At 42.4% G+C, this 15,362-nt stretch overlaps 1 protein-coding gene across 1 annotated transcript in view; it reads left to right on the forward strand.

Moving 5' to 3' along the window:
* The window catches only part of TMC2 (transmembrane channel like 2), a 55,831-nt gene that overhangs the window by 26,157 nt on the left and 14,312 nt on the right, over window positions 1-15,362 (forward strand). Inside the window, exons 9-14 of the mRNA XM_041732387.1 lie at window positions 1,675-1,822; window positions 5,169-5,357; window positions 8,306-8,485; window positions 9,965-10,114; window positions 12,159-12,287; window positions 14,778-14,845. Coding sequence (XP_041588321.1) covers window positions 1,675-1,822; window positions 5,169-5,357; window positions 8,306-8,485; window positions 9,965-10,114; window positions 12,159-12,287; window positions 14,778-14,845 — 864 coding nt within the window. The remainder of the gene's footprint in view (window positions 1-1,674; window positions 1,823-5,168; window positions 5,358-8,305; window positions 8,486-9,964; window positions 10,115-12,158; window positions 12,288-14,777; window positions 14,846-15,362) is intronic.

Consider the following 15,362-nt stretch of genomic DNA (forward strand, 5'->3'; position numbering starts at 1 on the left):
TAATTTTCTTCACACAAACAGCCAACTCCTATGGCCACTGTGTGCCTCCTTACCTTCCTGTGGGGGTTTAGAGAGAAACCAAGGAAACGTAGAAAGCAGATATGGATTGTCATATGTGGTACAAAAAAACATAAACAGGGTAATACAGAAAGTTTTGGGAAATGGAATAGAAACATCTTTACATGATGCTGAGAATGGCCAGTCCCACTGAAAGTCTGGGAAACAGTAGTTTACACAAGGAAGAGCATGTGCAAAGGCCCTGAGGCAGCAAATATCCTAGTGAATTCTAAAACCTATCAAAAAGCCAGTGTGGCTTGAGAGAGAGCATATAACTGGTAAAGTAAGGCTGGAGAAGTCTTCAAGGTCTTATTTTTGCTTTCCCCAGAGCTCAGCTTCCTCAGAAAAACTCTCCTGCTCCTCTGTGACTCTAGCTTACATGTGTGTACTGAGCTCCCCACTTATAAAGATATCAATAAAAAAATGCAAAGGAATGTATGTGGTGTGATTAACCTTGGTGTCCTCTCTGGCACTCAACTCTACACGTCTTCATGGTCTTTGGCCTTTTAATAGGTCTATGCATCTTCATTTATATTCTCTGAAGAAAAACTCTGCCTTTTTCTAAGCCAGGGGACCCCAATCAGCAAAGGCTGGTGCAGGGTGGGGGGCACAGTCTCCTGCACAAACCTGATCACCAGCGCCCACCCACCCTTCGCAAGGCCACATGAGGTCACTCCTCCCAGAAGAGCACAGGTAGCTGTGTCTGCAGAAGAGTAGAGCAGAAGTTAGAACCTCTGGAAGGGCAGTGCGCAGGCCTAGCATGGCTTTCTATCACATCATCTGAAGAGGAAATGCTGCTGTTCACAAGAGCCTGCCCAGCACATGATAGTGACCCCTGGGTGATAGGTGGCTACCCAGTCAGATCTATCAGCGGAGATAGGCTTGGTTTTATTCCTAGCCTTCATGTTGTTACAATTTTCCCTGTTATTATTCCAGATAAATATAGGGATACAGAAGGTTTCCCTGATGAACCAAAAAGATAACTGAGTCAACTAATCCCCCGGGATAGCAAATCCCAAAAGCCAACATATAAGCTAGAAAGGCACGAACTCTCCCATGCACTCATTGTATCTGATAGAGGACCTGCTTGGAATTCTGATTCCCACTGGGCTGAATTCCAGGGGCACAAAGAAGAATGAAGATAGGTAGGATAAAATGGGTGAGTAATAAGGCAGGCTCAAGGTAGTTTCAACCAAGTTTGCTTAAGAGAAGGATGTACATGTTACCTGGTTGCAGTAACAACTATCTCTATTTATATCAGAAAATAAATATCTCTTCTGTTCAAGAAAATAGGTTAATTAGAAGAAGACATTCCTATTTGAGAATAGAGTCCCATAAGGAGTTCTCAAACAACATTGGCAAATGAGTCAAGCCACAGGAAATCAAATGTCAGGGTAGAAAACAGGGTTAAGTGTCCTCTATCCTGCAGGTTCATTGTCCAGATAATACCATGTGTACTTGCTGTGGACTGAATCTGGGGGGAAGGCACCCTGGCTATCATTAGCCCAGTTCAAATCATTTTGGCTCTTTCCTCTCATTGGATGTCTGCTACCTGTGCCCCAGACCAGCTGAGGCCAAGGTTCCCTTGGGCTAACAACAGTGGTATGCACCCAACAGGATGGCCAGCAATACCCAGGGCAGTGCAAGTGAGGGGGAGAATGCTAACTTCACATTCAGCTTCAAGATGTTCACCAGCTGGGATTACCTGATTGGGAATTCAGAGACAGCTGACAACAAATATGCCTCCATCACCACCAGCTTCAAGGTAGGCACCCCAGGGTAGTTCCACTTCCTGGGGAAACTCTGGGTCACTCTGCTCATTACAAGACTTCACACAGCCTAGATACAGTAGATAAGGTCCACAAGTAATTTGTGGTAAGAGCTTTACCAGAGGTGTGAGCCCAGCTTTCAAGCCTTCAAGAAAGAATGCTCATGACTTGTACCCACCATCCGTTTCCTGATATGGCGGAGAATCATGGATGCTGGGACCCAGTCCTGAGTATTTCCTTGTGAATCTCTTTTCTGCCAGAGAAACTGGAAGGACTCATTTGGGGCTGCACTTCTCAACCTTTTATGCATGCTTGAATCACCTAAGCAGTTTTCAAAGTCTTTTAGCCCCAACCCCCTAGAGATTCTGGTATAATTGGTAAGGGGCTGGGGGATTCCTGGCATTGAATTCTTTAAAACCTCCCTGAGTGATTAGAAACCCCAGAAAGAGTTGAGAACCCTGGTTTGGGTGGGGTTGGGGGAATCAATTAAATGTGCAACAACTCCATGCTTAATTAAGCTAGTATGCCAAAGCCCTGCACATCTTATTTTTTTCCTCCATGACTATAAAAACTATTCACAGTTCTTGATAGTTCAATATTTCTCCCATCTGATCAGTCAGACTTTCTTTCTGCCAGGACCTGCCAAAGGTCAGATTGTTGTAAATCTGTGCTTAATTGTCTTGTCTTCTTCCCTCTCCTCTCTCCTAGCCCTTCCTGGCAGCTACCCACTCACCAATGCCTACAAATGGGAGGTACACCCACCAGGGGCAGAACTTGGGCTCAGCAGCTCACTGCAGGGGTTTCATGAGGTCACAGTCCTGACAGCTTGGCAGTGGGTAGCTCAGGGAGCTTCTCCCTGTGATGGGGGCCACTGACAGATCATCCAAGGGCAGGAGAGAGATCATCGTGTGCTTTGCCTCTTCCTCCAGGCCTACCCAAGAGAGACAAAGAAAGTCAAAGCCTATGAAAACACTCTGGGCATCTGGGAAGGGGAAGGCTTTTACTCTGAGTCTATTAAAACCAGAGATAAAGAGGGAATCCCTGGGTGGCGCAGCGGTTTGGCGCCTGCCTTTGGCCCAGGGCGTGATCCTGGAGCCCCGGGATCGAGTCCCACATCGAGTCCCACATCGAGTCCCACGTCGAGTCCCACGTCGGGTTCCTGGTGCATGGAGCCTGCTTCTCCCTGTGTCTCTGCCTCTCTCTCTCTCTCTCTCTCTCTGTGACTATCATAAATAAATAAAAATTAAAAAAAAAAAAACTTTACAGCCAGAGATAAAAAATTTTAAAAAAGGGGGGGGGGGGGGCAGCCCCGGTGGCGCAGCGGTTTGGCGCCGCCTGCAGCCCAGGGTGTGATCCTGGAAACCGAGGATCGAGTCCCACGCTTTCTGCATGGAGCCTGTGCCTCTGCCTCTCTCTCGCTCTCTCTGAATGAATAAATACATAAATCTTTAAAAAACAGAGATAATAACTTTACAAAACAGGGCACATGTGAAAACTGCATGAACTAATGTATATTAACTGCTTGATAAATTAGTTAAACTTGAATCCAAATACAGTAATTGTTCATTGATTAGAGAAGTCTCCTTCTAGGCACTTTGGTAATCAGAAGACCTCATTTACTATCTTGGGTCTGCCACATACTATTGCTGTCTTCATAGAGAGTTACTGACACAGAATGCAAAGTTTGTAATAAAATATCTAGGGGTGCCTGGGTGGCTCAGTCGATTAAGTGTGTGTCAGTTGATTTCAGCTCAGGTCTTGATCTCAAGGTCATGAGTTCAAACCCCACATTGGGCGTGGAGCCTACTTAAACAAACAAACAAACAAACAAATAAATAAAATCTATTGTATTTTTATATATAACGGCAAACAATTAGAAAATAATTTTAATCCCATTTACAATAAAATTACATAAATTACATCAAATTTTTAGGGATAGAGTTAAAAACAAATGTACAAGACTGTTATATCAAAAAATATAAGACATTTCTGAAAGAAATTAAGAAGCCCTAAGTAAATGGAGAAATAAACCATGTTCATAGATTAGAACAGGAAGCAACAAACTATGGCCCAGGGGTAAACCCAGGACTGCTGCCTATTTTTGTAAATAAGATTTTCTTGAAATAAATCCATGCTTACTTATTTCCATATTGTCAGTGGTTGCTTTCATGCTACTATGGCATAGCTGAGTGGTTGTGAAAGAGACCACATGGCTTGCAAGCCAAAACTATTTACTATATGGCTCTTTTTATAAAGAAAAGATCTTATTTATTTGTTTATTTATGTATTTAAGAGAGAGATGGTACAAGTTGGAGGAGGGAGGGACAAGTAGACTCTGTACTGAGCACAGAGCCCTATGCGGGGCTCCATTGCACTCCCCTGAGATCATGACCAGAGCTGTAATCAAGAATCTGACACTCAACCAACTAAGCTATCCAGGCACCCATACTATATGACTCTTAATAGAAAATGTTTGTAGACCCCTGGATTAGAAGACTCAGGATTATTAACATTTCATTTTAATCTATTTGATCTATATATTTTTTAAAGATTTATTTTTATTTATTTGAGAGAGAGAGAGAGAGGACCAAGCTGGGAGAGGGGCAAAGGGAGAAGCAGACTCCCTGCTAAGCAGGGAGCCCAATGTGGGGCTCAATTCTAGGACCAAAGGCAGGTGTTTAACCAACTGAGCCACCCAGGTGCCCCGATCTATAGTTTTAAAATAATCCCAAACTGTTGCTAAGATCTCTCTGGGCCTTAGTATCTATGACATGAGTAATAATAGAAACTATTCCACTGGCTTGTTTTTGGAATTAGGAGGAATAATGCAAAGCAAGTGTTTAGCACCACATCTGGCATACAGTAAGTATTCAATAAATCTAAGCTTTTGTTATCACATGTACCAAAATGGCAATAACAACAAGACATATCTTCTTGAAGAAAATAATTCTCAGAGTGCCTGGGTGGCTCAGTCAGTTGAGCCTCCGACTCTTGATTTTGATTCAGGTCATGATCTCAGGGTTATGGGATTGGGTCCCTTCTTGGGCCCTCCATGGGAGTCCACATTGAGTGCAGAATCTGTTTGAGATTTACTCTCTCCCCCTCTCTCTGTCCCTCCCCCCTACTCATTTGGTCTCTCTCTCTCTCTCTCTCTCTCTCAATACAGAAATAAATATTTTTTAAAAAGAAAATACGAAAATAATTCTCCATAGGGCAATAGTGCCCTGCACCACCTCCTTTACATTATTTCACTTACAAAAATATAGTCAGTAGTCATTTCAGGAGCCCAACAATGATAGTTCCTGGCTTGTCCTTATTCACATCTTATTTTTACACATTAAGGAATCGATAGTGGATGAACAAGAAAGTAACAAAGAAGAAAATATCCATCTGACAAGATTTCTCCGGGTTCTAGCCAACTTTCTCATCATCTGCTGTTTGTGTGGAAGTGGGTACCTCATTTACTTTGTGGTGAAACGATCCCAAGAATTCTCCAAAATGCAGAATGTCAGCTGGTATGAAAGAAATGAGGTAAAACACACATCTCTATAGAAGTGAATATTGAGGGAAAACATGGAAATTATCCTGGTCCCTATGCAATTTAGCTAAACTATTGAAAATCTGGATTATAGGACATGTTTTATTTTTTTTTAATTTTTATTTATTTATGATAGTCACACACACAGAGAGAGAGAGAGGCAGAGACACAGGCAGAGGGAGAAGCAGGCTCCATGCACCGGGAGCCCGACGTGGGATTCGATCCCGGGTCTCCAGGATTGCGCCCTGGGCCAAAGGCAGGCGCCAAACCGCTGCGCCACCCAGGGATCCCTAGGACATGTTTTAAAAAGTGAAATTACATCCCTTTTCAGTCCAGTTGCATGAACATATGAACAAAGAGTAACCTCTTATTAGGCTTTTGTAGGTTGTTAAAGCTGTGTTATAATTAACAGGTCAGTCAACTAAATAGTAAGTTGTCTTGGCACCAATTATTAAAAAGGTGACCCTTTCTTCACAGCTCTATAGTGCCATACATCATAAATCAAGTATCTGTTAATGTATGGGCTCTCTATTATATTCCACTGGTTTATCTATCTGTTCCTGCACTAAAAAACACAGTGATAAACTATGACTTTAAAGTATGTCTTGATGATCTCTCATCAAGCTCCACAATAAAACTCATCAAAGTTTCATTGTGATTATATTGAATCCATAAATCTGTTTTGGGAATTTAACATCTTAGTGGTTGGCAAAATGGCCACAAGTTCTTCCCCTTCTTATATTCCTATATTTCTTTGCAGTATGATTTTCTAGCTCCTCTCATGAAGAGGTAGAGACTGCTTCCCCATCCTTTGAATACAGCTAGGGTTGGCCATGTGAGTTGCTTTAGCAAGGAGACACTAGCGACCATGACATAAGCAGACTTGAAAAGTGCTTGTGTATTGGAACTTGGTCTCTTGGAAACCCTGAGACCTCCACCATGTGAACAGTTCCAGACTAGCCTGTTGAATGATGAGAGACAGACACATGGCCAGTGTGATAGCCAGTCAACCACCAGACATATGAATGAAGCCATCAACCATCAGCTGACCATAGATACATGTATGAATTCACGTGAGGCCAGCAAAAGAACCACCTACTTAAACCCAGGGAAAATAATACTGACCCATAGCTAAATAAATAATAAGAAAGAATCTTTCTCTTCCCATAAAGCAAAAAAAGGATAGAAAAAGAAATGTGCAATTGGTAGGACAAATATAAAGCATAAAATCAGATAGGATTAACATCAGTGATTACAATAAATGTAAGTAGATTAAAGCTACAGGGCAATAAAAGGGGTGCCCATGTGGCTCAGTTGGTTAAGCATCTTCCTTTGACTCAGGTCATGATCCCAGGGTCCTGGGATCAAGTCCCACATTGGGATCCCCACGCAACAAGGGTCCACTTCTCCCTCTCCCTCTGGGCTTGCACTCTCTCAAGTGAATAAAATCTTTTTTTAATATTTTATTTATTTATTCATTCATGAGAGACACAGAGAGACTGAGAGGCAGAGACACAGGCAGAGGGAGAAGCAGGCTCCATGCAGGGAGCCCAACATGGGACTCGGTCTCGGGTCTCCAGGATCAGACCCTGGGCTGAAGGCAGTGCTAAACCGCTGAGCCATCCAGGCTACCCTAAAATCTTTTTTTTTTTTTTTTAATAAAGGCAATAATAACTGGAATGAATTTTTTTAAAGCTACATGCTATTTACAATGAATTCATCTAAAACTCAGGTCGCTAAGCTATAAGATGCCTGAGATGGATTCTGCCCTTACATCTTCTTAGGATGTGGACTTGACACGAATAAATCAAAGCACAAATAGTGGGCAGGAATAGGGATCAAATAAGACATTTCGGGTTACAGATGTATGGCAGGTGGAGAAGTCTATGTGAGCTGGAGAAGCAGGGGGATTTTGTGGCAAAGGCAGGAATTGGGCTGTGCATTAAACAAATATGTGAAGAAAGGCAGTGATGAATGTGGTGCAGGGTGGCTCTCCAGGTGGGAAACACTGCATGAACTGGGATGAAAGTGTGAAGGTAATGAGAAGCCAAGCCAACAGTCAGTGTGATAGAGTATGAGGGAATCAGAACCAGCCCAGAAGAGTTGACCCACCTGCACTCTGGTCAGCAGTTCAAAGATTTACTCTCCACTAGATGAGCAGTTTTAGTTATATATATATATATATATATATATATATATATATATATATATATATATACACACACACACACACACACACACACATACACACACACACATTCTACAATGGTCAGGTTCAGCTATATGAGTCAAAATTCTACCAAAATTGGAGCCAGTATTTAGTGCTTACCAGGCTCTGGGCTGGGAGACTTATGTCCAAGATCTCTTCTGACTCCCACAACAAGAACTGTCATTCCCACTTTACACATGAAGAAACAAGAAACTCAGAGAAGTTATGTGACTTTTCCTAAGTTACAAAGCCATCAAGTGATAGAGCTGGGGCTCAAACCCAGAGAATTGACTCCAAATGCCATACTCTTAACTATATCCTTCTGCTTTAAGCTCCCTTTTGTGATCTTAGCTTCCTGTCTTCCATGCTCCTGAGATAAGAGCTACCGTGGTGACTCTTGTCCAGTTCATGACTTTTACAGAACACAAAGCACTGTTCTACATGTTAACTCATTTATTTCTCAAAGGAAGTTTATCAATACTAATAGCAACAATCATGATGACAAGCAATCACAGAGCAGTTATGATGTATGGGACAATACACTGAATGCTCCAGGCATGATGGCGCCTTAGCCAAGGTCACACAGTAAGTTGTGATGACCTAAGGACATTTCCAGAGGCAGAGGAGGGGGCAACAAGGAGATGGAAATGTATGGCCCTGGGTAGTATAGAGATGGTGGCCAAGCAAGTGATGTTGATGACACAAGTAATAGAGGCCTTCCTGATTTCTTAGGTAGAAATTGTGATGTCCCTGCTTGGTATGTTTTGTCCCCCTTTGTTTGAAACCATTGCTACCCTGGAGAATTATCACCCACGCATTGGACTGAAGTGGCAGCTAGGACGCATTTTTGCACTCTTCCTGGGGAACCTCTACACGTTTCTCTTGGCCCTGATGGATGATGTTCACCTCAAGGTAAAGACCATAAACTCCCCCGATCCCTGGTGTCCACCAAATTTCTTCTTCAACTATAATTTCCTTATGCATGATTCCTATTAATTAAAGAAATTTTGGAAAGTTGTGAAGAGTAAAATGGAGAAAAAAATACCCCCAAAATCCTATGACCCAAAGACCACCATTGTTAATATTTTGCTGCAGGTCTTTACTCTCTTTTTCTTAGGTAGTCTTTTTTACATCGTATACATGTCATTTGTTACCCTTAATATTTTATCTGCAGCCTTTCCTATATTGTATCATAGCTGCCATAAATGTTTATCAGCCAAGTAAGTGTCCATTGACATATGTCAGGTTTACCCAACTTTCCGTCACTCCTCACTAGACGGTTATGGACCACCCACTATGTCAGGCCTTGTGGATAGAGCAGACAGCAAGACACTAGTCCTATTCCAAGCATATTCACATCTAGGCTGGGAGACAGACTTATTCATTACAGCACACTGTGGCATGTGCTTCAGTTGGGGGCAAGCCCAGGGAATCATGGCAGGCCATAAGAGGGGCCCTAGATCTCTCCCGCCCCAACTGGGGTGTCTTACCAGACATTGGAAAAAGCAGAGGGAACAGCTGGTGCAAACAAGGAACTACAGGATGGCACGAATGTAGTGGAGGGAAGAAGGGGAAAATGAACCTAAGGGAAGGGTCAGATGATGATGGTCCTCTTCCCCACCCACCCTCCTCATTATTGAGCTGCATGAACTTTTGCCTGAGGTTACCAGAAAACTATTGGAAGGTTCTAGGCATGGAAGTAACTGGATCTGGCCCTTACCTACCTCTCCACCTTCACCTCTGACTTTCTTCCTACTCCAGCGAACTATTTCACTCTCCTGAGCCTCACATTTCCTCCACAGGACAGAATTTTCTCTTGCCTGTCTTTCCACCCTTCTCCCCATGTATGGCTAGTTGACTAATCTTCCCTGAGGTTTTGTCTCAGATGTCTCTACCTCCAGGAAGTTCTCTGTGGCCCCCATGGTCTGAGGTGGATTTCCCTGATTCCTGGAGAATATTTCCCATAGATCTTATCACTCTATTCCATAATTGTCTGCTCATCTCTGTCACCTACTAGACTGTGAACTTTCTGAGGGAAGCCTGTCTCTCTTTTTCACTCTTGTGTCACCATTGCCTTACATGCCCAGAATAGACCCTGAAAAAAATTACTTTCAAAAGAAGAATGAATGACTAGATGGATGGATGAACAGACAGATGGATAATAACTTAGAAAAGATAACTTCATAGAAAAGACCCAAGGACTTCAGCCAAATGTCCCCCTTTCCTATATAGACTGAAAGGCTGGGGAGGGCACTTCTGTAGAGACTGCTGAGGGGTAGGGCAGAGGTTAGGTGGTAGAGTGGGGCCATATTTTGGCTTTAATTGTTCCCATGGAAACAGTTGGACCACTCCTGGCTCCTTCCAACCCCACATCTCCATCTTCCATTCTAGCTTTCTAATGAAGAGACAATAAAGAACATCACTCACTGGACTCTGTTTAACTATTACAACTCCTCTGGTTGGAATGAGAGTGTCCCCCGGCCACCCCTGCACCCTGCAGATGTGCCCCGGGGTTCTTGCTGGGAGACAGCCGTGGGCATTGTGAGTAGTTATGCTCTCCTGCAAAAGTGATCCCTGTTCTCAGATCTTTGTTATTCCTCCCTTGATATTTCTTTTTTTTTTTTTTTTGATATTTCTATTTTTAAGCCATCAAAATGTCAAGCCAGTATTTCTTAGGAAAGTTCTACCTTTCCTCTTTCCCAATTTTTTCAGCATCCCACATATTTTTCTCCCTGCTCCATTCATCAGTCTAATGCCATTTGATTTCATTTAGAATCTTACTACAGATTTCACTGACAACCTGAGGTTCTCCACCCTGAAATAAGGAATAAATTCTCCTAAAACTTGGATGCAGAATTTGTGTCTATATATGCATCTGTGCATTTTTGTAAAGAAAATAAATGGTTTTCACTAATCTCAAAGATTGACAACTACCATTTTTCTTTATTCACTGTCACCACCATTCCTGTAGCTTACACAGTATGGACTTCAAAGGCTAATGTTCTTTGCCTTCTTTCTTTGAAGAAATACTTCACGTTTCTGCCTAGGGATCAGCTGCCCTCTTTTCCTCAACTCCACCTCCTGCACAGGGTTTTCTTTTATATGTCACCACACTGAGATGCAGTTTATTACTCCTTCATGGGTTCCCTGAAGAATCCAACCACATAGAGCATTAGACAGCAGTGTTTTTAACTGAGGATAATGAAGTACAATGAAGAAAGGGATTATATCACATCAACACTGCCTCTAAATCCACCAGCAGATATTTTCCTGCGACAGGGTGTCCTTCCCACGGGGCCCTGGGGGCCCTTTCTCCCCAATTCCTCCCTGGAGGGCTCAGACTCACCATTTCTCACTCCTCCAATCCAGATTCCCCCATACTCTTTAAATCCTCCCCACCATTAATGTACAAAGCAATCCAACTTCCCTAGCTCCTGCATTTCTAAAGCCATAACAGGGTGTAACAGAGAGAACGCATCTTCAAGTCAATAAAACCCACTCTCCTCAGAAGGCAAAAGAGAGTTCATTACCTACATGGTTCTTTTGGAATATTCTGCAATAGAATTTCTCATTTCCTATGTCACACCCTTGGAAGGCGTCTCCTTTGCCCTCCTCCTTGAATGCCCATCACTGTTCCCAACACTGATTAAAGCTCTTTCAGAACTTGTCAGTAATGATGGATTTGAGCTGTTATGTCCTGCTCACCTGTATCCTCCACCACCTCCACCCCAGGCCCCAGAGCATCAACTTGTACGTAACTGGAGACCTGATACATGTTGATTTGTCTTTTACTTAGGAGCATTAACTTGAATTCTTATTGAGGAATAAACCTGAAAACTCATCAGCTGTTTATCCAGCAAATATTCATTAATCATCTTGAAGGATACAAAAATGAATAAAGCAGACTTTGTGTTCCCCAGGAACTCCAAGGCTATGAGATGTCTTAAAGGTTGTGATGATGCCTGGTAGATCTTTTCCATTTTTTTAATTAATAAATTATATACACTCTATAAAGCAGAGAAAAGCTTTGCTATTGGCCTTTCCACTATGTGCCTCATGAAAAACCTGCATTATTATCTTTGTATAACAAGGCAAAAATCCAATTAGCAGGAGATGAAGAAGGCTAGCTCTTGTCCCCAGGGACGATGGTCAGATTCAGTCTTAGCTGGGGGCAGCTACATTTCAGAGGGAAGTGGAGGAAGCAAGGAGGAAGCCTTCGGATCCTCTCTCTGCAATAATGTTGATAACTACCATACATTGGGCATTGCCAATGTCCCAGGCAATTTGCATGCATAATCATTAAGCTTCCCAATAACCCTGTAAGGTTGATATCATTATCAGCTTTGAGAAGCTCAGAGATTATTCCAAAGCAATATGAATGGTAACTTGTAGAGCTGGGACCTAAAAATAAGCATTTTCCAAAGCCTGGGGTCCTTTTTCTGCACTACTTCTCTGCCACCAAGAACCAGGAGGTCACAGAGAAGATTCAGGTGGGTGGGGAAGACTTTGCATGACTCCAGTCAATTGGGAGAAGTGGGCAAGGTTTGACCCTGACTATGCCCTTTTCCTGTGCTCCCCCTTGCAGGAATTCATGAGGCTGACAGTGTCTGACATGCTGGTAACGTACATCACCATCCTGCTGGGGGACTTCCTGCGGGCTTGTTTTGTCCGGTTCATGAACTACTGCTGGTGCTGGGACCTGGAGGCTGGATTTGTAGGTCACTGTTTCATGAACTTCCCGCAGAGAGGCGTCTCAACCATCCTATCTGATATAGTCGGATGCATTCATAGACATTTGTTTAGATAATTGATGCCAGTTTCTGCTCTGTGAAGTAGTGAAGCATTTTATCTGTATTTCCCTTAAGTGTCATATTTGCCTTCCTAGAGGAAATTCCACTTTTTCCCCCATGTAATTAACAAAATGACCTTCTATCTGGGAAATGGAGGCATTTGGCCTTGGGAAAGGTAGATCACATGCTTCAGTGTCAAGCAGATGTTCATTAGGGAAGGCAAGGAACACCATACTTGAAGTCCACACTGAGTAAGAGATAGGAATGGTAATCGAAGTGGATAAGGGGAAATGGTAGTTCTTTTTTCTTTTTTTTTAAGATTTTATTTATTTATTTGAGAGAGAGAGAGAGCAAGCCTGAAGGGGAGGGAGAGAGAGGGGGATTGCTGAACAGGAAGCCTAATTCCGGGCTCGATCCCAGGACACTGAGATCATGACCTAAGCTGAAGGCAGACCCCTAGCCAACTGATCCACCTAGGCAGCCTGGAAATGGTAGCTCTTAATTTTTGAGACTCTAATGAAATCCTGGGGTGGAAGAGGGCAGATGTGGACATGAATGTTTCACAAAGTCTTGGAACAAACCAAGAACACAGTAACCATTGGTGCTGTCTTTTGGATTATGCTTTGAGAAACCTCTTTGTCCTCATTCCCTCCACCTGGGATACTCTTCTTCCCCGCCTACCTGGGAAACTGCTCATTCTAAATGTGTGCCATTTCCTCTCTGTGGTGGCCTTCTGTGATATGGTGGAATGTCTGGCCTCATCTGTACTGTGCATGTCTCTTCCTCAATGCCTCATTCACTGACCTTATTAGTCACTGTTGTTGGCGGGTGGGAGGCACTTCCCCTTTCCTGAGCTCCAAATCTTGTTTACCTGTGTCATCTTCATTGTGGCCTACAGTATGTACCTGGCCTTGGTCAGTTTTTTTTTTCTTTTAGTCACCAGACACAATTTTACTTAGGCCTACTCAACTCCTCCTCACAGTGAGGAAAACTTCATAATCTCATCTGAGAACAGGGATAAATGAACCTTATACTCAAAGAGGGCACCATCTTTAATAGGACAACATGAGACTGCTAAAATGTCATTGCCCTCAAATTAATTTATAAGTTCAACAAAATCCCCAAATAATACTAAAGTTTATTCTAAAAATAAATATGTGGAAGTAGCCAGGAAAAAATTTTAATATAGCAAAATGAAAGGGACTAGACCTACCATTATTTTAAAACATATTATGAAGCTATAATAATTCCAACTGGTACTAGGGAATAGGCAAAGTTACCAATGGAACAGAATAGAAAATCCAGAAATACAATCTAAATGAAATAATGTATGTGGAAATTTAATTTAAGATAAAGACAGCCTTTAACCCAGTAGGAGAGGGGGGATTATATGATAAAGGGTACAGACAACTGGTTAATTGAGGGAGAGACTGTACCTCTCATTCATTTTACCTAAACACATAAATTGTAGGTAAATCAAAGTTTTAAAAATGAAATCATAAATTTCTGAAAGAAAGCATATATAAAGTTACAATCTTGAGGTGAGGACAATTTTCCTAACCAGGACACAAAGCCCAGAAGATGAGAAGTTTTGAAAAATAATTTTAAATGTTAAATTTTAAATTCCCAAGGCTTAACCTTCACATATTTGGAATATGCACATTTCCTCCTTTGATCCATATCTGACTCTCCTTTCTCTCTCTCCTAACTTGCTCCTCTTCATCCCTGTTACCCTTGACCTCCATTTCTGGAGGACAAATGGGAAAGTTAGTTTAAGCATGCTGCATGAGGACCCCCAACTCCCCAGTGCTCACACACTTTGCATTCTTTCAAATAGTTGACATATCTCCAAAATTCTGAAAATCAGAGTCATTCTGAAAACCTGAATCTGGCTGAGCTCTTTCCTTTCAATGAACTGCACTCAGACTAGAAGAAAACTAGAAGGAGAAAAGACAACTGGAGGAGTGGTTTAGTTATTTTGTTTGCTTGCTTCCTTTTAAAGCTATTATTGTATTTGACTCCTCGTTTAGATGTTTACATTTGGTTATTTATTATATTTATTCCTTTATTATAATTTCAAGGTAAATTTCTGATTAGAGCAATGATAAAATGTTCTCTGAGGGGCCAGGGTCCTCCCAAGAACACACTGTCACCCCACGGTCTCTAAAAAGTAAAAATTCTCACTTTTGTTTTTTTAATTGAAAAAGTCATTGGAAAAATTTTCAACTTTGAGAACTTCAAAACTTTTCTCAAAAAGTAGAAATATGTTAAAGAAACAGAAGCATGAATCCAAGGCTCCTATCTGGTCACTAGACCAAGTTCTTTGGAGAGGCCTTGACTTAGCCAATTGGCTGGTAACAGGGACTGGCAGATGCCTAACAACTTCCTTTCTCTCTGTCTGCCTCCCTCTGCAGCCCTCTTATGCTGAGTTTGATATTAGTGGAAATGTACTCGGCTTGATCTTCAACCAAGGAATGATCTGGTGAGCTATGCTTTTTGTCTGGGGACCACTGATTCGGGGAAGTCAGAAAACTGGAATGCCAAGCTTGGCCTCCCACCTAGCTAGGTAGAGGCTGGAAAAATCCTCAGGCCTCTCTGAACTGCCTCCGTTTGGATGACAAATAGAAGGAAGATGAGATGAGAACCAGGACAGTATCTGGCCCACCCATGTGCTACCATGGACAGAGAGGGAAGGAGGGGGATGTAGAAAGATAGGAGACACACCAGAAAGATAGGAGGGGGAATGAAAAGGAGGAAGAAAAAAAGGAAGTAGAGAGAGGAGAAAGGAGGAGGGAAAAGGGAGAGAGGGAGGAGAAACAGAGGAGGAAAGGCAAGAAAGAGGAGGAGGGAGAAAACAGAAAGGAGAGGAGGAGGAGAGGAGCCAAAGGGTTCCCTCCTCTGAGATGGGAGATGAAGAAAAGGCTGTGAAATTTCACCCAAAGACTTTTAAGAGGCCAAGGGCTCACTGCAAGCCAGCATCCAATTCTCTTCATTTAAGA

This window comes from Vulpes lagopus, chromosome 18 (genome assembly GCF_018345385.1).
Source record: "Vulpes lagopus strain Blue_001 chromosome 18, ASM1834538v1, whole genome shotgun sequence".
NCBI classification, from domain to species: Eukaryota; Metazoa; Chordata; class Mammalia; order Carnivora; family Canidae; genus Vulpes; species Vulpes lagopus.